This window comes from Mobula birostris, chromosome 4 (genome assembly GCF_030028105.1).
Source record: "Mobula birostris isolate sMobBir1 chromosome 4, sMobBir1.hap1, whole genome shotgun sequence".
Taxonomy (NCBI): domain Eukaryota; kingdom Metazoa; phylum Chordata; class Chondrichthyes; order Myliobatiformes; family Myliobatidae; genus Mobula; species Mobula birostris.
In genome coordinates, this window is record NC_092373.1 from 156,117,993 (window position 1) to 156,141,385 (window position 23,393).

The 23,393-nt window shown below is 42.7% G+C and overlaps 1 protein-coding gene across 3 annotated transcripts in view; it reads right to left on the bottom strand.

Moving 5' to 3' along the window:
- LOC140196049 (serine/threonine-protein kinase 32B-like) overlaps positions 1–23,393 on the bottom strand; it is a 325,870-nt gene that overhangs the window by 139,058 nt on the left and 163,419 nt on the right. For all 3 annotated transcript variants that reach the window (XM_072254755.1, XM_072254756.1, XM_072254757.1), the window contains one exon: positions 5,527–5,700. In XM_072254755.1, the coding sequence (XP_072110856.1) occupies positions 5,527–5,700 (174 nt within the window). The remainder of the gene's footprint in view (positions 1–5,526; positions 5,701–23,393) is intronic.

Genomic DNA, 23,393 nt, shown 5'->3' on the forward strand with positions numbered 1-23,393 from the left:
ATGTTAGGTTTTTTAAAATGTTGGCATAAAGAAGGGTCATGTTTCAAAAGATAATGCCATCAAGAAGAAGACCATAAATTACTTGATGATATTTCATTTTACAAATCACTTCATTCTGATTTCAGCTTTACAAGTAAAATGAAAAGGGATAAATAGAGATGCCTCACATTATTCATTTGAATGGTATCAACCACCCAAGATCTCAATTAAGTAAAAGATGTTTCTTATTTTCAGTGTAATCCACAAATCCTAGTACTTCCTGGAATACAATGGTTACTCTGTATTGAAGTACTCTAGCTACAAGTATCCACTCATCTCAAAAATAATCAACTGTCACATTGTTCAAGGTACAAATAATGTATCTTGCTGTTTTCTAAAGAATTACTAACTGAAGCAATAAATCCAACTGCTTTCTCACAGTGGTTATCTTCAACAGTTACACAGAAAACAGCACAGTATATCCGTACATTTAACCTACTCCAAGATCAATCTAACTCTTCCGTCCCACATGGCCCTCCAATTTTCTTTCATCCACATACCTCTCTAAGAATCTCTTAAATGTCCCTAATGTACCTGCATCTACAACTACCCTGTGAGTATGTTCCATGCACCCACAACTCTTTGTGCAAAGAAACTTATCTCTGACATCCCCCTTATACTTTCCTCCAATCACCTTAAAGTTATGCCCCCTCATATTAGACATTTCTACTCTGTGGGAAAAAAATCTCTGACTATCTACTCTGTCTATGCCCCTTACCATCCTTTGTATAATGAGAACTGAACTCAACACCCCAGGTGTGAACTGCATCATTACCTCAATTCCCCAACAATAAAGACCAAAACACAGTATGACTTCTCAACCATACTATCAACTTGGGTGCCAACCAAGCAGAATACAGAATTGTATTCCAGGCAGAATACACCCCATCTAATATCACCCTTTGCCTTCTGTGGGTAAGCCAATTGTGAATCCATACAGCCAAGCTTCCATGTATCCTACGCCTCCTCACTTTCTGAATGAGCCAACCATGGGAAACCTTGTCAAACACCTAACTAAAATCCATATACTCAACATCCACTGCTCTACTGTCATCATTTTGCATTGTCACTTCATCAAAGAATTCAATCAGCCTCACTTGGCAAGACTGGCCCCTCACAAAGCCATGCTGACTACCTCTAATTGGACAATGTTACTCCAAATGTTTGTAAATCCTGTCACTAAGAATCTTCTCCATTAGTTTGCCCACGACTGACATAAGACTCACTGGTTTATAATTCCCAGGATTATTCCTATTACCTTTCTTGAACAAAGGAGTAACATTTGCCACCTTCCAACCTTCTGGTGTTATTCCTATGGCCAGTGGGGACAGAAAGGTCATTGTCAAAGGCACAGCAATATTTTCCCTCTCTTCCCTTAGTAACATGGGACTTATATATCCTAATGTTTTTCAAAACTTTCAAAACATTCCTTTTCTTAATGTTGGCATGTTCCAGTGTGTCAGCCTGTTTCACACTGTCCTCGCATTTGTTAACCTCTCTCGCACTGGTGAATACTGCAGCAAATTATTCACTAGGGATTGACCTTACTTCCTCTGACCCTAGGCTTACATTTCCTCCTTTACCCCTGATTGGTTCTACCTTAACTTCAACCATCTTCCTGTTCTTCACATATGTGTAGAATGCCTTGGTCTTTCTGTTAATCCTATTCACCAAGGCCTTCTCATTTCCCTTTTTAGCTCTCCTAAGTCTATTCTTAAGCTCATTCTGATGCTCTAACTTCCTAAATCTTAAGTATATTTCTTTCTTCCTCTTGACTGGTTGTTCCACATCTCTTGACAACCGTGGTTCCTTCACCCAAATCCTTTTCTTTCCAGAACCCCATGCAAGTGGTCCCTGGACACCCTCAATATTTCCATTGTGCATTTTCTTGAAAACACCTGCTCCCAATTTACACTCCCAAGTGGCTTCCTAATGGAATCATAATTCACACTTCCCCATTTAAATGATCTCCCATTCTATCTGCTCTTATCCCTCTCCAAAGGCTATGGTAAATGTCAGGGAGTTGGGGTCACTGTCTCTGAAATGATCACCCACTGATAAATCTGTCATCTGACCAGGTTCATTGCCTAGTAGCAGATCCAGTATGGTCTCTCCTCTAGTCAGCCTGTCTACATATTGTATTAGGAATAATTTCTAGACCCACCCAGCAAATTCTGCCCCATCTAAACCTTTTGCACTGAGGATGTACCAATCAATATTAGGGAACTGGAAGTCACCCATGACAGCAAACATGGTTTTCTTTTGCACCTTTCCAAAATACGGCTGGTGACCTGCTCCTCAGTGTCTCTGTTGCAAATGGGGGAAGGATGGTGCCTATAGAATATTCCCAATAGAATATTTCTGAGTTCTACACACACTGACTCAGTAGACAATCCCTCCACAACATTCTTCCTTAATGCAGCTGAAGAGGGTTGTAGTAGGAAGGGATGTGGGGGTACAAGTACACTGTTCTCTGAAACTGGTGACACAAGCGGACAGGATGGTGAAGAACAGGTTTGGCTCATTTGCCTTCACCAGTCTCGCCACCGAGTCCAAGAGTTGGGATTTCATGTTATTGCTGTACAAGGCATTGCTGAGGCCACAGTTGGATGCATTATGTGCATTTGTGATCACCTAGCATGTCATTAGTCTGAAAAGGATGCAGAAAATATTTACAAGGATATTACTGGCACTGGAGAGCTTGAGTTATAAGGAGGGATGAGTTACGATAGCGTTATTTTTCCTTGGAGAGTAGGAAGCTGAGAGACTGACCTTACAGAAGTATATAAGATCACGAGGGACATTAGGTAAAATGAATTTTCACTCTGTTTTCCTCAGGGAAGGAGAATATAAAAATAGAGGACATAGATTTAAGAGGGGTAAGATTTAAAGGGGATTTGAGGACAATTTATTCACACAGGAGGCAGTAGGTATATGGATCAAATTGCCAGAGAAAGTAGTAGAGGTGGGTACAGTTATAATTTTGAAAAGACATTTAGCCAGGTACATGGATTGGAAGATTTAGAGTGCTATGAAGCAAATGCAGATAAATGAGACTAGCTCAGGTAGGCTGCTTGGTTGGCTGGATGGTTATGGCTGTAGGGCCCATTTCTATGCTGTATAACTCTTACTCTGTGACTCTGTTGAGATCTTGGACACATCTGTATGGGCACTAGATTAAATTAGATTAGATTTATTTGTCGCATGTAGATTGAAACATCAGAATATACAGTGAAGTGTTTCATTTGTGTCAACAACCAACGCAGTCTGAGGATATACTGGGGGTAGCCCGGAAGTATCACCATGCTTCTGGTGCCAACATAGCATGCTCATAATTTACCAAGCCTAACCCGTACAGTATGTCTTTGGAATGTGGGTGGAAACCAGAGCACCAGGAGGAAACCCACGTGGCCATGGGGAGAACATACAAACTCCTTATAGGCAGCACCCCAATCTTCCAATTGCTGGGAGTGTAAAGAATGCTAACTACTTTGCAACCACGTGGCCCTAGGTTCTATGGTGCTAAAATACTCCTTTGCCATTGGCACAAACTTTCTGTCTCTCCTGTAACAGCCATTGAAATATCCATTAAAGTGATAATGTCAATTAGTGTAATTACAGTTAAGGTTCACAGCTCTTGACAGCATTAATGTTGTGGCTATGGTTCAATGCATTGTAATTCCTAATTTGCACATTCAGCAGTAAACATCATAATAAAGTGAAATGGAAAACAGTGCAGCTGCAGCAGAATGTAATGTCATGAGATCTGCTTAATTACTGTTTAGAACAAAATGTTTAGAGTCAGTTTCAGGATCCAAGAAATTAAATGAGCAACTGGAGTTATGTATTTCTGAACCAATGAATTATGAACCAAAAGATCCAGAAAACTCAAGAAAAATATTGAATGTTCTTTTTGAATAAAACTCAGTATAATTAAGGAGGTGTAAAGAGATAGATGTGAACTCAATGTAGCATTACCTCATCTGTCCAAAATTTTAACCATTGTAAAACCATTGAATTTAGCACCTGTCAATCAAGCTATTGGATCTAATTGTCTAGTTTGATGATGTGGTTAGAGACGTAGACTTTGTAAATATCTGCTAGCACATTTTTTCTGAGTGCATCATTAAATAAACAGGGCTAGTGTCCTTTCACTGTCACTATCACAATAGCAACCTGGTAATTTGCACCATTTTCTAACAGTAAAGCCATTTCAGAATCTTGACAGTTTGGCTATTGGTTTACTCATTCAATGAGCCTGTACCAATCATCCGGTACCAAGGAATGCGTCCTTCTTATTATAGATATATAGCATCTTCTAATGAGACTGCAAAGAACTTTGTAATCACAAAATACTCTGCAGATGCTGGGGTCAAAGCAACACTCACAACACGCTGGAGGAACTCAGCAGGTCAGGCAGCATCCGTGGAAATGATCAGTCAACGTTTCGGGCCAAAACCCTTCATCAGGACTGAAGAGGGAAGCGGCAGAGGCCCTATAAAGAAGGTGGGGGGAGGGTGGGCAGGAGAAGGCTGGTAGGTTCCAGGTGAAAAACCGGTAAGGGGAAAGATAAAGGGGTGGAGGAGGGGAAGCAGGGAGGTGATAGGCAGGAAAGGTGAAGAAGGAATAGGGGAAAACACAATGGGTAGTAGAAGGAGGCGGAACCATGAGGGAGGTGATAGGCAGCTGGGGGAGGGGGCAGAGTGAAATTAGGGATCGGGGAAGGGAGGGGGAAGGAATTACCGGAAGTAGTGGTCAAATCACATCCTTTGTTTTTGTTATAGAATTCTGTTGCAGCATATATGTATTCTATCTTGTGTTTCAAATATGAAGTATCCCACTAATTAACTACTGAAAATTTAAAGCTCCGAGCTATATATTAGTATGCTATACATATCAGCAAATAGTGTTTTCTTTTCAATAGTATGTCTCAGCCATGCGAGTGTAGACAGAAAGTTCATGGAATACTTGAGACAGGTGGGCCCATTAACAGCAGAGGTTTATGTGTCCTACACATCCGATAATGGATAAATAGACTTGCGAAATAAAACTAATTTATAGGAGATGGCAACTATTTAAATATTTCTCCTTTTGCGAGTAATTGTTTCATTTATAAGAAAGTCTGCTATGTGTGTCTTCTGTGTCTTATCAAGTTTTCTACATTTATAAAATTATTCAAATAATTCATCATTAGAGCTCCAACAGCTCAAATTTTTTTCATTTAAGTCTATTTTCAATACATATCCAGTAAAGTAGAAACATCTTGTTAAAAGTAATTCTTTTTTATGCAGCTTCAGAATGACTCAAACATTTTAATGTCTCTGTCTTCTATACACTTCCTTGCTAATACATAGGCACTGTTCTCTTTTTGACAGTATGTATATAAAAGCTGATGAGCATGCAGGATATTTATTAATGATCAGATGTTCATGAGAATGAATTCAGCAGGTGCGGCAACACAGTGCTATATATTTCAAACACACAAACCTGTGGATGATGTGGTAGCTTTGTAGGTAATCCAGAGCTAATGCCAGTTCACACACATACAGCTTCACTGCTTCTTCCTTGAAGTGCACATTTTGCTGTAAATGATATCGTAAATCTCCACCCAGCAGCAGATCTACCACCATAAACATATCTTCCTCATCTTGAAATGAGTACCTATAAGAAAAAAAACTCTTCTTTTAAAGTCAGAATGTGTAGAGTACGAGCGTAACCTCGTTTCTTAAACAGAGATTCACTTCCCAGTGAAATTGTAAAGCAATGGAATTTGTGAATTAAGGGAGGTTTGTTATCAAAAGATGAATTAAAAAAAATACTCCCAGTGTTACTCAAGAAGCTACAAAATCAGATGTTAAATAATAAACATGAAAAAGTCTGCAGATGCTGGAAATCCAAAGCAACACACACAAAATGCTGGAGGAACTCAGCAGGACAGGCCGCATCTATGGAAATGAATAGATAATCAACAGTTTAGGCTTCTGGACTGAGAAGGAAGGAGAAATATACCAAAATTGAAAAGTAGCAGAGGGGAAAGAGGCTAGCTGGAAGTGATAGGTGAAGCCAGTTGGGTGGGAAAGGTCAAGGGCTGGAGGAAAAGAGATCTGACAGAAGAGTATCATGGACCATTGGAAAATTGAAAGGTGGAGGGGACCCTGGGGATACAACAGGTAGGGGAGAAGAGGTAAAATGTCAGAGTGGGTAATAAAGGAGGAGTGGAAAATTTGTTTATTGTAAGGAGATATCAACATTCATGTCATTAGGTTGGAGGCTACCCAAACAGAATATAAGGTATCGCTCCTCCACCCTGAGGGTAGACTCATCTTGGCACAAGAGGAGGCCATGGACTGACATGTTGGAACAGGAATCAAAATCAGAATTGAAGTGTTTGGACACCAGTAAGTCCCACTTGTGGTGGATGGTGCAGAGGTGCTCGATGAAGCAGTCCACTAATTTACAACGGGTCTCACCAATGTAGAGGAGGCTGCACCGGAGACAATAGACGACCCAGGCAGATTCACAGGTGAAGTGTTGCCTCATCTGGAAGGATTGTTTGAGACCCTGAATGGAGGTGACGGAGGAGATGTATGGGCAGGTACAGCAGTTAGGCTGCTTGCAGGGATAAGTGTCGTGATGGAGATTAGTAGGGACGGATGAATGGACAAGGGAATTGTGAAGGGAGCAATCTCTGTGGAAAGCATGGGTGGGGGAGGAGGTAAAGATATGTTTAGTAGTGGGATCCCTATGGAGATTGAAGCAAAGTTGAGGAGGATAATGTGTTCAATGCGGAAGCTGATAGGACAGTAGATAAGGACAGGGGGATCTCTATCACTATTGAGGCAAGCGGGAAGATGGGGTGAGTGTGTATGTATGGAAAATGGAGGAGATGCAGGTGAGGGTAGCACCAATAGTGGAGGGAGGGAATTCCTGTTCCTTAACCCTGTTCTCTGATGTCCTGGAATGGAAAGATACGTGCTGGGAACAGACATAGCAGAGGCAAAGACACTGATAAAAGGGAATAGCATTTTTACAGGAGATAGGGTGACAAGAGGTATAATCAAGATAAAAGTAGGAATCAGTTTGTTTATAAAAGATTTCAGTTAACAGTTTGCATCCAGTGATGGAGACAGAGAGATTTAGGAAGGGGAGAGAGATTTCAGAAATGGGCCATGTAAATTTAAGGGCAGGGTTGGAGGCAAAGTTGATAAAATTGACGTGTTCAGCATGGCTGCATGAAGCAGCACCAATACAGTCATCAATGTAGCAGAAGAAAAGTTGGGGAGTATAACCAGGGAAGGCTTCAAACATGGATTGTTCTATGTATTCAACAAAGAGACAGGCATAGCTGGGGTCCATGCAAGTGCCCATGGCTACCCTTCAAGTTTGGTGAAAATAGGAGGAGCCAAAGGAAAAATTGTTTGGTGAAAGTGGGGTGGTTAGGGACAGAGAATTGAAAGTTACTGAGCAGATCAAGGGCATGAGAAGAGTCATGGATCTAGGTGGGAAGAGACTGAACCAAGGGGGATAGAGTGGTTTCAAGATACGAGGACACAAATTCAGTGGGGCAGGAGCAGGTGGAGACAATGGGCCTACATGGACACTCCAGCTTGTGGATCTTGGGTAGGAGATAGAAGTGAGCAGTACGAGTTAAGGGATCTATGAGTTTGGTGGCAGTGGATGGGAGCTCTCCAGAGTGGACGATGTCAGTGGCAGTGTCGGAGAAAATTTTCTGTTCTAGAGTGAGATCTGCTTCGAGGGGTAGGTATAAGGAGATATCTGAGAGTTGCTGCCTGGCCTTGAGGTCAGTGTGTCACACTCCAACAGCACCCCTTTTGTCTGCAGGTTTGATGGTGAGGTTGGGATTGGTGTGGAGAGAGTGGAGGGCAGTGCCTTCTGAGAGGGTAAGTTGGAGGAGGAGAGAGGAGTGCTCAAGTTGAAATGGTTGCTGTCTCATCAGCAGTTCGAGATGAGAAGATACAGAGCAAGCAGAGAACCAGAGCGGGGTATCAAAGAAGAGGAGGTTTGAAGACAGGAAAAAGGGTCATCAGAGCGGGGTGTGGAATTCCTGCCAAACAAATGGGCTCAGAGACAGAGGTGAGGATGACAGAGGTGGCAGGCACGTTCAAAGGAGGACAAAGGTGAGGCCTTCACTGAGGACAGAAGTTCTGCCAAGAAGGGAAGATTGGAGGAATTGTGAAGACATGGCACAGATTAGAATTGGGATCAGAGGGGGCAGGCAAGTTGGTGGTGTCAGAGGCGAGAGGAAGGTTGGGATGGGGGGAAGCAGAAGGCTCCAAGGACCCAAGAGCTGACGGTGGGGCCTGAGAGATATGGGGTTAAATAAATATTTACAGCTTTATATAAATATTTTAAGATATTAACAATGTGAACTCTCAGTCCATAAGACCATAAGACAAAGGAGCAGAATTGGGCCATTCAGCCCAATGAGTCTGTTCGGCCATTCCATCATGGCTGATCCCGGATCCCAGTCAATCCCATACACCTGCCTTCTCGCCATATCCTTTGATACCCTGACTGATCAGGAATCTATCAACTTCTGCCTTAAATATATCCACAGACTTGGCCTCCACCACAGTCTGTGGCAGAGCATTCTACAGATTGACTACTCTCTAACTGAAAAATTCCTCTTTACCTCTGTTCTAAGAGGTCGGCCCTCAATTTTGAGGCTGTACCCTCTAGTTCTGGATATCCCCACCATAGGAAGCATCCTCACTACATCCACCCTATCTAGTCCTTTCAACATTCAGTAGGTTCCAATGAGATCCCCACCCCCATCCCTGCATTCTTCTAAATTCCAGTGAGTACAGGCCCAAAGCTGCCAAATGCTGCTCATATGTTAACCCGTTCATTTCCAGAATCATCCTCATGAACCTCCTCTGGACTCTCTCCAAAGGCAACACATCCTTTCTGAGATATGGGGCCCAAAACCATTGACAATACCCCAATGGCCTGATTACTGTCTTATAAAGCCTCAAGATTATATCCTTGTTTTTACATTCTATCCCCCTTGAAATGAATGCCAACATTGCAATTGCCTTCCTTACCACAGACTCAACCTGTAAGTTAAACTTCTGGGAGTCTTGCACGAGGACTCCTAAGTCCCTCTGCACCTCTGATGTTTAAACCTTCTTCCCATTTAGGTAACAGTCCATACTATAGTTCCTTTTAACAAAATACATTATCATACACTTCCCAACACTGTATTCCATCTGCCACTTTTTTGCCCATTCTTTCAATTTGTCTAAGTCCTGCTGCAATTACATCGCTTCCTCAGCACTACATACCCCTCCGTCTATCTTTGTATCATCCGTAAACTTTGCCACAAAGCCATCAATTCCATTATCCAAATCATTGACAAACAATGTGAAAGGTAGCAGTCCCAATACTGACCCTTGAGGAACACCACTAGTCACTGGCAGTCAACCAGAAAAGACCCCCTTTATTCCCACTTGTTGCTGCCTTGCTGTTAGCCATTCCTCTGTCCATGCCAGTATCTTTCCTGTAATGCCATAGGATTGTAACGCCATAGAACATAGAATAGTACAGCACAGGACAGGCCCTTTGGCCCACAATGTTGTGCCGACCCTTAAACCCTGCCTCCCATATAAACACCCACCTTAAATTCCTCCATATGCCTGTCTAGTAGTCTCTTAAATTTCACGAGTGTATCTGCCTCCACCACTGACTCAGGCAGTGCATTCCATGCACCAACCACTCTCTGAGTAAAAAACCTTCCCCTAATATCCTCCTTGAACTTCCCACCCCTTACCTTAAAGCCATGTCCTCTTGTATTGAGCAGTGGTGCTCTGGGGAAGAGGCGCTTGCTGTCCACTCTATCTATTCCTCTTAATATCTTGTATACCTCTAGCATGTCTCCTCTCATCCTCCTTCTCTCCAAAGAGTAAAGCCCTAGCTCCCTTAATCGTTTGTCCACCCTGCTTGTTACTTCCCTGAAGAACTCTGACAGAGTTAGAACTCATTTGCCAGGTTTGCCAGGCAAGATTTCCCTTGACTGAAATGATGCTGTCTTTGACTTATTTTATCATTAGTTTCCAAGTACCCCGAAATCTCATCCTTAATAATAGACTCCAACATTTTCCCAACCATTGAGGTTAGGTTAACTGACCTATAATTTCCTTTCTTTTGCCTTCCTCCCTTCCTAAAGAGTGGAGTGACATTTGCAATCTTCCAGTCCTCTGGGGTCATGCCAGAATCAAGTGATTCTTGAAAGATCATGCCCAATGCATCCATTATCTCTTCAGCAACCTCTCTCAGGACTCCAGGCAGCATCCTGGTAAACCTCTTCTGTATGGTTTCCAAAGCCTCCTGGAATGGGACACCCAGAAATGTACACTATGGTCCAGATGCAGCCTAATGAAAGCTTTATATAACTGCAACATGACTTTCTTAATGTTATATTCAATGTTCTGACCGATGAAGGTAAGCATTCCACACACCATTATTACCACCCTACCACACTATCTTCCAAGGGTTTGCCTACATTTATTGCCAAAACAGTGCAGATATGTTCCAAGGAGTACTTTTGGATGCACATTCTAATGCCAGGTTACAATTTCAAGATTCAATATAAATATTTAATTGCACTCACATACCCATCAAAGGAGAGTTGTAATTTTTTTCTGAATTGAAATCCATTGGTCAGCAGTGAAGGTTATGGGATGAAGGATAAAAGATGAGCTCTTAAAGAAATCTGTGAAAGGCAGCTGTGATGCATCCAGCTAGACGTCCTGTTGAGCTGGAGTGGTTTTTTTAGGTGTTGTCTGGCTAAACTGTTTTCCCTCCAGCCTCTTGTGTTCTTCCTTACCACACATAATGTGCAAAGAGAGATTCCCATTTAATCACCTATTGTGTAAATTCTCTACTGAATAAAGATATTTTTCCAGAATCTATGAAAAAAATTTCTCCAACCAGCAATCTGACACTCAGTCTGCCATGAAAGGTTTAAATGGAGACAGAAGTTCAGTAGATAATATGCTGATCTGCTGTCAGTGGCAAAAAATAATGTTACTTGTCGGTGGTTAGCTGGGCAGAATAGGAAGTGAAATTTACTGGTAAAACAAAGATAGGTGAGTGAGTAAGTTGTGAGGAGGGTATGAACAGCTTGGAAAAAGATATAGATAGACTAATGATGATTAACAAAGTGGATAATGCATCAGATTGAGTATAATGTGGAAAATATGAGGTTATCCACTTTGGAAAAAAGAATGAAAAAGTAAATTATAAATTACAAAATGTTATGAAGTATGAAGATCTGTAATATAAGAAATGAGCATGTAGGTACAGCAAAATAATTGAGAGAACCAGTAGAACCTTTGCCTTTATTCAAAGAGGCATGGGCTGGGGTTAAATGTTTTTGCTGTAGCTTTACAGGGAACTAGTGAGGCAGCACCACGAGGCCTTTTGTTTTCCATATTTCAGAACAGATGTACTTGCTTGGAGCCAGTGTAGAGATGGTTCACTAGGTTGATTCCTGGGATGAAAATTTTGACAACGGACGATCCAATGTTAGGCAGCTTGAGCCTGTACTAGAGTTATGAAAAATGAGAGATGATCTTATTGAAAAATATCAGACTTTGAAAGGAATTGATGGGGTGAATGCTAAAAGGGCAATTTTCAAAGTTCAATGTAAATTTATTATCTAAGTATGTACAGTACTGTGCAAAAGACTTAGCCACATATACATATATGGTTAGGGTGCCTGAGGCTTTTGTACCATACTGCAGGAATTCTATGTACTGCTGCTGCAAAAAAATAAATTTTGTGACATACAGTATGTGAGTGATGATAAAATCGATTCTGATATGGGTCTCTATTGTGGACTGAGAATGGGAAGGGGAGGCAGGGAAGGGGGAATCATGGGGTAAAGGGGAAGAGATAGGAGTGGAAGTGGGAAGCACCAGAGAAACATTCTGTAATGACCAATAGACCAATTGTTTGGAGTCAAATTACCTTGCTTGGAGTCTCAGGGCTGGGTGTGTCTGCACCCAAGCCAACCCCACCCCTGGACCTTCTTCTCCACCATCTGTCCCACACCCCTCCCACAGCACTCCACCCTCATCAATCCCAACATACTTTGCTCCCACCAGATTTAGAAAGTCACTCTCTGCTCCACATTGACAAATACAGTACTGTGTAAAAATCTTATATATATATATATATACACACACACATATACACACAAACCATATATATGTATGTGTGTGTGTGTGTGTGTGTGTACACCCAGAGAGGGAGGGAGTTCCATAATTTTGACCCAATGACAATGAAGGAACAGTGATATGTTTCCATCAGGATGGTGAGTGACTTGTAGGGGGGTTTCCAAGTGGTGGTGTTCCCAGGTATCTACTGCTCTACACGTTGGTTCAGGAACCTGATGGTTGAATAGTAATAACTGTTCTTGATCCTAATAATGTAGACCTTAGGCTCCTGTATCTCCTTCCTGATGGCAGCAGCAAGAGGAGATCATGGCTTGGATGGCGGAATCCTTGATGATGGATGCTGCTTTCTTACACATTCCATACTTAATGGGGATGGGTTTTCCTGTGAAGGACTGGGCTGTACCCAGTAGTTTTTGTAGGCTTTTCTGTTCATGGGCATTGGTGTTTCTATACCAGGCCTTGATGCAACCAGTCGGGATACTCTCCAATGAGCATCTTTAGAGCTTGTCAAAGTTTTAGATGACACCCTGAATCTGCACAGACGTTTAAGGAAGTACAGGTGCTGATGTGCCTGCTCTGTAATGGCTCCTACACGCTGGTCCCAGACAGATACTCTGAAATGATAATGTGAAGAAATTTAAACTTACTGATCCTCTGTAACTCCAAACCCCTCATGACGACTGGCCTGTAGAACTCCAAGAGCCTCTGATTTTTTAGTAGTCGGTATTAGAACTAAGGAGCATCATTTCAGAATAAGGGATTACCTATTTAAGGTAAAAATGGGGAGGATTTTCTTTTCTCAAAGGTCTGGAACTGTTGAATCATCTTCCCCAGAGTAGTGGAGGCAGAGTCATTGAATATATTCCAGATACAGTACAACAGATATTCAGTCCACAAAGGAATCAAAGAGCATGTGGAGAGAGCAGGAAACTCTTATAGAATTGTGGAACAAAGTCAAAAAGCCACCTAGCTTATTCCAGTTCCTGGTTCTTATTTATATCATCCAGCCAAATTCCCCAGTGGAAGGACAGTCCATTTTGAAAGCGAGGTTGCATTAACTGTCTGATACTGCCTGTTATGCTTGAGGAGAGAGAAACAGAGATGGTGGGCCAGCTGCAGGAGACAGCCCTGTGTGAGAGTAGCTCAAATACTCTTAAAGTGCTCACATCCTCTTCTGTACAGATCTGAGTCATGCATTAGAATTGTTGTTTCAAAATCTCTTAAACACTGGGTTCAATTTTTTGAAAAATCAGCTACATTTTAATTTACTGAAGACCAGTGAATGTGCTTTTCAAAACTATTCTCCACAATCGCAGAAAAGGCTATTAAGTTGACCTCAGCCAAGGTGCCTTTTAAGAAATCAATGAAAATAACCTTCATAAACTCAATAGCATTCTCTTAATTGGTACCTTGTAATTAGTACAGAATCTTAAAAAGTGTAAAACATGCATGCCATTCTTCACAGTTTTCCACAACAGGTTAATTAGGGACATGATTGACAAGGCAGTTGCCACCATATCAATATCAACGTTCAGCAATTGTTTTGACATCAATGCATTTAAAAAGTGAATCAATAGAATCCTACTCTAACATTGTTTATTGTGCACATGGCTTGTCCTTAAGCACAGTGAAATCTTGATTTAATGTGCCTCATTATATTGTGATATACAACAAGTGTTACCATGTTCCCAAGACAGTTAACATTTTTATTTTCGGTGACAGGAAAGCAATAATATTGCACAGGAAGTAACATATCTTAGTGAAAATCTGCCTGACAATGGCAATTCTGAGGAGGAGCAGTAAATTCATGGAAAGAAGCAGCAACCCATTGCTGGGGATCTGCACTAGTTGTTGGATACAGCAATGAAAATCAAGTGTGAAGGAAGGGGGAGGGTGTTGGGGAAATCTGTTCAAACTGTCTGTTTACTAGATTATATTAACAGAAGAAAGAGGTCTTCCAAAATTACATGAATGTTAGTTTCACTAATTATGCAAGTGGCTTATCATTAAGCAGTTTCCCAAGAGCTGTGTTATATTGAGGTTGCACTATTTACATCTGTGCCTGCCTGTACCATTCCTCATGATTACACAGTGATAGATCTGCCACAAGCAATATTGTAGCCCAGTGTTATATAGTGACAGGCCTGACCCTACTTCTTGTGTAACAGTGATACACCAATACCCACCCAGGCTGAACGAATCCAGAGTCAAGAATGAACAAGATAGGCAGAAGACTGAATTTGCCTAACCTGGCCACTTTGTCTCTGATCCCTGGCTATTACTTTCATTTATCCACTGGCCCAGGTTCAATCTGATTCATGGGCAAAGATCTAGAATGGTCCCTGTTGAGTCACTCCATCCATTTGGAGTCCATTATGGCATGGGACCTGAAAACTTGGGCTTGAATTGGACAAGCCTCAGGGGGAAATCAGCATCAGTCTGAATTGTGCCCAAGCTTCTATCCACAGGCATTGCTGGGATTGGTGTTGGAAACACCAATGTCTTCTTTGTGACCAGTGGTGTGCCTCAGGGATCTGTTCTGGGACCTCTTCTCTTCGTGAGTTTTATAAATGACCTGGATGAGGAAATGGAGGAACGGGTTAGTAAATTTGCTGATGACATAAAGGTTGGAGGTGCTGTAGATAGTGTGGAGGGCTGTCAGAGGTTACAATGGGACATTGATAGAATGCAAAACTGGGCTGAGAAGTGGCAGATGGAGTTCAACCCAGGTAAGTGTGAGGTGGTTCATTTTGGTAGATTAAATATGATGGCAGAATATAGTATTGATGGTAAGACTCTTGGCAGTGTGGAGGATCAGAGGGATCTTGGGGTCCGAGTGTCATGGTCCGGTCTGAGAAGTCCGCATTCCGGTTCACGGTCCAGTCCATGGACTCAGGACTCCGGGTCTTCCAGCTATCCCTTGTTCGACTAAATCAAAGGTACTTGATTCCCATTTTTGGGCTTGCAATTTAAGTAGCCTTGGGATTGAGTGTGGGTGGCTGGTTTGTCTTGTCAGTCCCCCTTGGAGCAACCTGCTGATGGAAGGCTAGTAAACCATTTGTGATCTCTAGGCCTGGTTGGAGGACCACTGCTTCATGGAGCCTTGTTGCCACTCATTGGAGTAGTCTTTGCGGTATGGATTTGGCTGTTTCCCAGGCCAGCTGAGTGGCTGCCAGCTACTCCGAGCTAGGTAGGGATCCAGCTGTTTCCATAGCCAGCTGAGGTTGCTGGCCGAACTGAGACTTGGAGCTTTCCCGGAGTAGAGATGGAACTGTCTGTTGTTCTTTGGTGTTTGTCTCTCCTTGTCCTCGCCTCTGTGGGGTAAGCCAGGCAGTTTTGCTGTTGCCCTGTGGGGGGACCTGTCTTGTCTTGTCCTTGCCTCTGTTGGGTAAGTCTGGCTGTTCTGACGTTACCTGATGGAGATACCTGTCCCACCTTGGTGTGGAGATGAAGTTGAGTCCCGGCTTGTCGTAAGATAAGTCCAGGCTCTATGTTTGTATTCTGCCCTGTCTCATGTTTATGTTGTGTTAAAGATGAGTCCTGGCTTGTTGAAGGATAAGTCCTGGCTCTATGTTGATGTTCAGTTCTCAGTCTGTCTCTCAGCTTCAGTCTCCGAGTTATCAGCCTCTGCATTTCAAGACAAAGATCCCAAGCCTCAAGGATCCCAAGCCAAGCTCAAGCTCCAAGAACTCAAGCCTTGAGGATCCCAAGCCAAGCTCCAAGAACCCAAGCCTGGAGGATCCCAAGCCAAGCTCCAAGAACCCAAGCCTGGAGGATCCCAAGCCAAGCTCCAAGAACCCAAGCCTGGAGGATCCCAAGCCAAGCTCCAAGAACCCAAGCCTGGAGGATCCCAAGCCAAGCTCCAAGAACCCAAGCCTGGAAGATCCCAAACCAAGCTCCAAGAACCCAAGCCTGGAGGATCCCAAGCCAAGCTCCAAGAACCCAAGCCTGGAGGATCCCAAGCCAAGCTCCAAGAACCCAAGCCTGGAGGATCCCAAGCCAAGCTCCAAGAACCCAAGCCTGGAGGATCCCAAGCCAAGCTCCAAGAACCCAAGCCTGGAGGATCCCAAGCCAAGCTCCAAGAACCCAAGCCTGGAAGATCCCAAACCAAGCTCCAAGAACCCAAGCCTGGAGGATCCCAAGCCAAGCTCCAAGAACCCAAGCCTGGAGGATCCCAAGCCAAGCTCCAAGAACCCAAGCCTGGAGGATCCCAAGCCAAGCTCCAAGAACCCAAGCCTGGAAGATCCCAAGCCGAGCTCAAGACCCCAAGCCTCGAGGATCCCAAGCCAAGCTCAAGACCCCAAGCCTCGAGGATCCCAAGCCAAGCTCCAGACCCAAGACCCCAGCCTGCAGCCAAGCTCAAGACCCAAGACCCCAAGCCTCGAGGATCCCAAGCCAAGCTCAAGACCCAAGACCCCCAAGCATCGAGGATCCCAAGCCAAGCTCAAGACCCAAGTCCGCAGCCTCAAGCCATGTCATGTCCTTGCCTGGTTCTGGGGTCAAAGCCCGAGGCAAGACCCAGGTTCTGGGTCCTTGTCCAGTCTCGGGCTCAGAGTCCAAACCTTGTCTCCTAGTCCATGGTTCCTCGTCCTGGTCTCGCTTTCCCTAGCCGAACTCTGCGTTCTTGTCCCTGCTGCTTGCCTGAATCCTGTCACGTCCCTACCATAGTCGAGTCCTGTTCCTTGTACTTCAGTGTCTGTGTCTTGCATTTGGGTCTGTTCCCAGCACCCCCATGTGACACCGAGTCCATAGGACACTCAAAGCTGCTGTGTAGGTTGACTTTGTGGTTAAAAAAGCATACGGTGCATTGGCCTTCATCAATTGTGGGATTGAGTTTAGGAGTGGAGAGGTAATGTTGCAGCTATATAGGACCCTGGTCAGATCCCACTTGGAGTACTATGCTCATTTCTGGTCCCCTTACTATAGGAATGATGTGGAAATCATAGAAAAAGTGAAGAGGAGATTTACAAGGATGTTGTCTGGATTGGGGAGTATGCCTTATGAGAATAGGTTGAGTGAACTTGGCCTTTTCTCTTTGGATCGACAGAGGATGAGAGGTGACCTGATATAAGATAATGGCAGGCATTGATCACGTGGATAGTCAGGGTCTTTTTCCCAGGGCTTAAATGGCTAACATGAGAGGGCACAGTTTTAAGGTGCTCGGAAGTAGGCACAGAGGAGACATCAGGGGTAAGTTTTTTTTACGCAGAGAGTGGTGAGTGCATGAAATATCTGCTGGTGACATGGTGGAGGTGGATACAATAGGGTCTTTTAAGTACACGGAGCTTAGAAAATAGAGTGCTATGGGTAACCCTAGGTAATCCCTAAGTTAAGTACATGTTCGGCACTGCATTGTGGGCTGAAGGGCCTGTATTGTGCTGTAGGTTTTTTTATGTTTCTCTGGGAGAAACCCTCCCACTAATTGAATGGCACCCATTCCACGTCATCCTTTATCATCAACAATAACCCAAACAGGCTGAAAGCAGAACAGAGCTGCTAAAGCAAATACCTACAGCATTACAGTAAAGACGTGAACCAGGGCATTACACAAGTTGTATTGGAGGGACAGGAAGTTAGGCAGAGGGGGTGGCATGGCATAAAATCCTTAGAAAGATGTGACATAGGATCAAAAGATGTTGAATCCTTGTGGGTTGAGGTAAGAAACTGTAAGGGTAAAAGAACGTTAGTGGCAGTAATATGTGCCTCCCAACAGTAGCTGGGATGCGGATCACAGATTACAACAGGAAATAGAAAAGACGTCAAAAGGGCAATGTTGTGATAGTCATAGGAGACTTAAGCATGCAGGTTGATTGGTAACATCAGGTTGGCAATGGATGTCAAGATAGTGAGTTTGTTGAATGCTTACAAGATAGCTTTTTAGAGCAGTTTGTCATTGAGCCTTCTGGGAGATCAGCTGTACTGAATAGGGTGTTATGTCATGAACGGAAGGTGATCAGGGAGCTTAAGGTAAAGAACTCTTAGGAGGCAGTGATCCCAGTATGATTGAATTCAATTTGAAATTTGATAGGGAGAAAGCAAAATCTGACATAGCAATATTTCAGTGGAGAAAAGGAAATTAGTGGTATGAGAGGAGCTGGACAAAGTAAATTGGAAGGAGATGCTGGCAGGGATGACAGCAGAGCAGCAGTCTCTCTTTCTGTCCCTCAATCTGAATAGCTGTTATTTGCTGGATGGGAAAAGAAGAAGGAAATGAAAAACAAGCTCTTTTGTTAATATTCACCACTATTTTGACAAAATTCCAAAGTTTTCTCTGCTTCTGTGCTCCTCTGCACCTTCCCTTACTCCCTAATTATCTGATTCATAGAGTTTAGTGCTCTTCCTATATAATTAGAGGTTGCTATAGAATGTCACCCATATGCTCTTCAAGACCCTGCTGTCAATTACTTGTGGTTATTAACATAATGTGTCAGATTACTATGTGGATTGCCAATGAACAAATAATCACATCACCCAGGTTCTGGGCACCTGCTTAGACCCTGACATTGTACAATTCGCATTAGAACAGATCTCATTTCTCCTGACTAATTTACAGATTGTTCAAATTTACACCTACAAACATCCTAATTCCTGCCTTTCAGAGTTCAATGGAGAAAGTTTTGTACTGTATAGTTTGTCATGTTGCACGTAGAATCATTTGCAAGCAGTACTGAAGTTCATATTTCCTACCTTGACTCCAAATTTTGCCATATGTTGCCATATTTACCTCATCACTACTTTGCTGCACTAGTACTTGACTGCCTTCATATTAAGCATTCATCAATCTGTCTTAAATCTTCTCTGTTGATGAAACTCCAGAGCTTCCATTCCAAATCTTCCAAACCCTCTGGCACAGAAATTTCTTTTCATGTCAATCGTAAATAGCCAACACATTATTTTGTATCTAGTGAATCCACAGAAAGCTTCTAGTCTGGACGGAGTACTTGGTCAAGTAGTGAAGACCTATGCTGACCAACTGGCTGGTGTATTCACAGATATCTTCGACCCCTCACTCTGGCAGTGTGTGGTACCCACCTGCTTCAAGCAGGCTTCAATAATACCAGTGCCAAAGAAGAGTATGGTAACCTGTCTCAATAACTATCATCCTGTTGCACTTACATCCACAGTGATGAAGTGTTTTGAGAGGATGGTGTTGAAGCATATCAACTCCTGTCTAAGTGGAGACTTGGATCCATTCTAGTTTGCCTAACAGGTCTACAGCAGGTACATCTCAATGACTCTTCACACAACCTTGGAACATTTGGACAGCAAAGGTGCATACGTCAGGATGCTCTTTGTTGATTACAGCTCGGCATTACTAATCAGTAAATTCTAAGACCTGGGCCTCAATGCCATCTTGTGCAATTGGGTTGTGGATTTCCTCACTTGTAGACCCCAGTCAGTTCGGATTGGCAAAAAGATCTCCTCCACAATCTCCATCAGCATGGCTGCACCATAGGAATGTGTGCTTAGTCCCCTGCTCTACTTACATACTTAACACCTGTGACTGTGCGGCTAAGCACAGCTCCAACACCATATACAAGTTTGCTGATGACACCACTGCTGAGGGCTGTATCAAAGGGGGTGATGAATCAGCATACAGGAGGGAGATTGAAAACTTGACTGAGTGGTGTAATAACAACAACCTATCACTCAATGTCAACAAGACCAAAGAACTGATTGTAAACGTCAGGAGCAGGAAGCCAGAGGTCCATGAGCCAATACTCATTGGAGGATTAGAGGAAGAGAGGGCCAGTAATTTTAAATTCCTGGGTGTCACTATCTCAGAGGACCTGTCCCGGACCCATCATATAAATATAGTTGCAAAGAAAGCACAATAGCACCTCTACTCCCTCAGGGGACTGTGGAGATTCATCACGTTGTCAAAAACCTTGCCAAACCTCTATAGCTGTGTGGTGGATAGTGTGCTGACTGGCTGCATTATGGTCTGGTATGGGAACACCAATGCCTTTGAGTGGAAAATCCTACAAAAGATTGTGGATTTGGCCCAGTACCTCATGGGTAAAACTCTCCCAACCACTGAGCATGTCTACATGAAATGTTGCTGTAGAAAAATAGCATCCATCATCAAAGGTCTTCACTATCCAGGCCATGCTCTTTTCTTGCGACTGCCATCAGATAGAAGGTACAGGTACCTCAGGGCTTGAACCACCAAGTGCAAGTTCAAGAACAGTTACTACCCCTCAACCATCAGGCTCTTGAACAAAATATGATAACTACACTCATTCTACATCTGGTGTTCCCACAACCGGTGGTCTCACTTTAAGGACTCTTTATCTTGTTATTTCATGCTCACTAATTATTGCTATTGAATCACATTTGCAGCTGCACAATTTGTTTTCCATTGATCCTGTACTGTTACTGTTCTATAGATTTGCTAAGTATATCTGCAGAATAAGAATCTCAGAGTTGTATCTGGTGACATCTATGTATTCTGAACATAAATTTTACTTTGAACTTTAGAATGTTGAACTTTGAAATTTTTGATACCCCAGCCAGACTCTCTAAATCCATATAATAATTTTTCATCCTTAACGAGATCACCACTATACAGAATTTTGACCCAGTAGGCTTAGCACCCCTTCACAGAACAATCTGCCCATCTTAGGCATCTATCTGGTTACTTTTATGGCACACCTTCCATTGAAAGTATGCCTTTCTTTGGGTAGGGAGACCAGAACACAATGGATCCTTATATAGTCACAATAAAACTGCTTTTATTCATTAACAGATTAATAAAGACTAACAGACCTTCCTGTTGCTTGACAAACCTGTATGTGAATTTTCAGTTATTTTTACTCAAGGATAATCAGATTTCTCTGAACTACAATACCTTTCAATCTCCTACCATTTAAATCAAACATTTTCTGATCCTTTTTCAATCAGAATAGATGAGCTCTCATTTATCTACATCACGCTCCTGTCTGTAATTTCTGGAGCCTGTCTGCATCCATTCTACAACCCCTATTGCCATTCCACGTAATCTGATCAATACAAAATCCTGAGCTCCTCCAATTTTGTTAAACTTTACCATTTCAGTCAACCAAAGAGCCTGCAAGTAAATTTTGGCCTCTTTAAACAGCACACGATGAAGGACAAACTGGAGTCTGTCCTAATGCTGAACGCTTGATCCTATGCATATTTTGATGACAGACCATTGATAGCAGCAGTAAGGCACAATTTTTCATATGTGACTTAGTTCAATGATGAAGTAATCAGCCTGTTGCCATTTGAATAGGCAAGAGTTCTGCAGGTGATACTGATCTTCCCATTATGGAGGTTTATGCCAGTCATGCAAATCATATTCTAAATTTGATGCAAAGTAATAACTGTAGCATCCAAGCCACTGGTGCCCTACAGACACATTTTGCAGCAGAAGTGTGAGATCTATAACAATGAGCAGCTTGACAGAACAAGCAATAATGTACTATATTGCTGGAAAACCATTTGGATACTTACTGAATTAATGATATAAGGTTACACGGATTGCTTTAAAATAAATTAGATTAATGAGGAAGTGCTGTTACATGGAAATGAAATGAACTTGAACTATGTAATAAATTAGTTTGAAAAGGAATGGAATTAAAGATTAAGTGCAGGATGAAGTGTGTAAAGTATGAAGTGATTATGTGGCAGCAAACTACTAATGGGCAAATCTGCACTTTATTGTATGATGCAGAACATAACACCTATAAAGCAGTTCATTATTACATAGCTGTATATGTCATCATGCACTTCTTATAGTTAAACTCTCAATACAGGAGACCCTCAGAGCTACATACTGAGTCCCCTTCTTTTTTCCCTGTACAGCCCTGACTGTATCACCACCCACAGCTCCAATCTGCTAATTAAATTTGCCTACGACACTACATTGATTGGCCTAATTTCAAACAATAATGAGGTGGCCTATAGGGAAGAAGTCATCTCTCTGACACGGTGGTGTCAAGTAAACAACTTCTCCCTCAATGCCGTAAAAACAAAGGAGCTGGTTGTGGATTACAGGAGGAATGGAGACAGGCTAACTCCTATTGACATCAATGGATCTGGGGTTGAGAGGGTAAACAGTTTCAAGTTCCTCGGCATCCACACCACCGAGGACCTCACGTGGTCTGTACACACCAGCTGTGTGGTGAGAAAGGCACAACAGCGCCTCTTTCACTTCAGACGGTTGAGGAAGTTTGGTATGGGCCCGCAGATCCTAAGAACTTTCTACAGGGACACAATTGAGAGCATCCTGACTGGCTGCATCACTGCCTGGTATGGGAACCCTACCTCTATCAATTGCAGGACCCTGCAGAGAGTGGTGTGAACAGCCCAGTGCATCTGTAGTTGTGAACTTCACATGATTCGGGATACTTACAAGGAAAAGTGTGTAAAAAGGGCCTGTAGGATCATTGGGGATCCAAGCCATCCCAACTACAATCTATTCCAGCTGCTAACATCCAGGAAGCGGTACAGCAGCATAAAAGCCAGGACCAACAGGCTCCAGGACAGCTTTTTCAATCAGACTATCAGTCATCAGACTAATAAACTCATGCTGATTTGAGTGTACTCCATATTACATTGACTGCTCTATTTATTATAAATTATTATAAGTTAATATGATTGCACATCACGCATTTAGGTGGAGACATAACATAAAGATTTTAATTCCTCATGTATGTGAAGAATGTAAGAAATAAAGTCAATTCAATAAACAGATAGAAAAAGGCCTTTCTACTCACCATCTCCATTCTGACCATTCTGACCATTTTCACCTTCTGATTGGCCCATCTGAGGTCTGTATCTCTCTATGCCTTGCCTATTCAAGTGAATAACTGTCTCATTGCCTCTTACACAAGTGATCATAATATGATCAAATACGCCTGAATTTAAGAAGGAGAAGCTAAAGTCAGATGTGTCAGTATTGTAGTGGAGTAAAGGGAATTACACGGGCATGAGAGAGGAGTTGGCCAGAATTGATTGGAAAAGAACACCGGCAGGGATGATGGCAGGGCAGCAATGGCTGGATCTATGCCTTGATCTATGAAATCCAATATGTTTATGTGTCTTTTCACCACACAGTGTACCTTGCCTCAACTTTCAGGAACTATGCACTTGAATCCCAGTGTCCCCCAACATTTCTTAGCTCCCTAA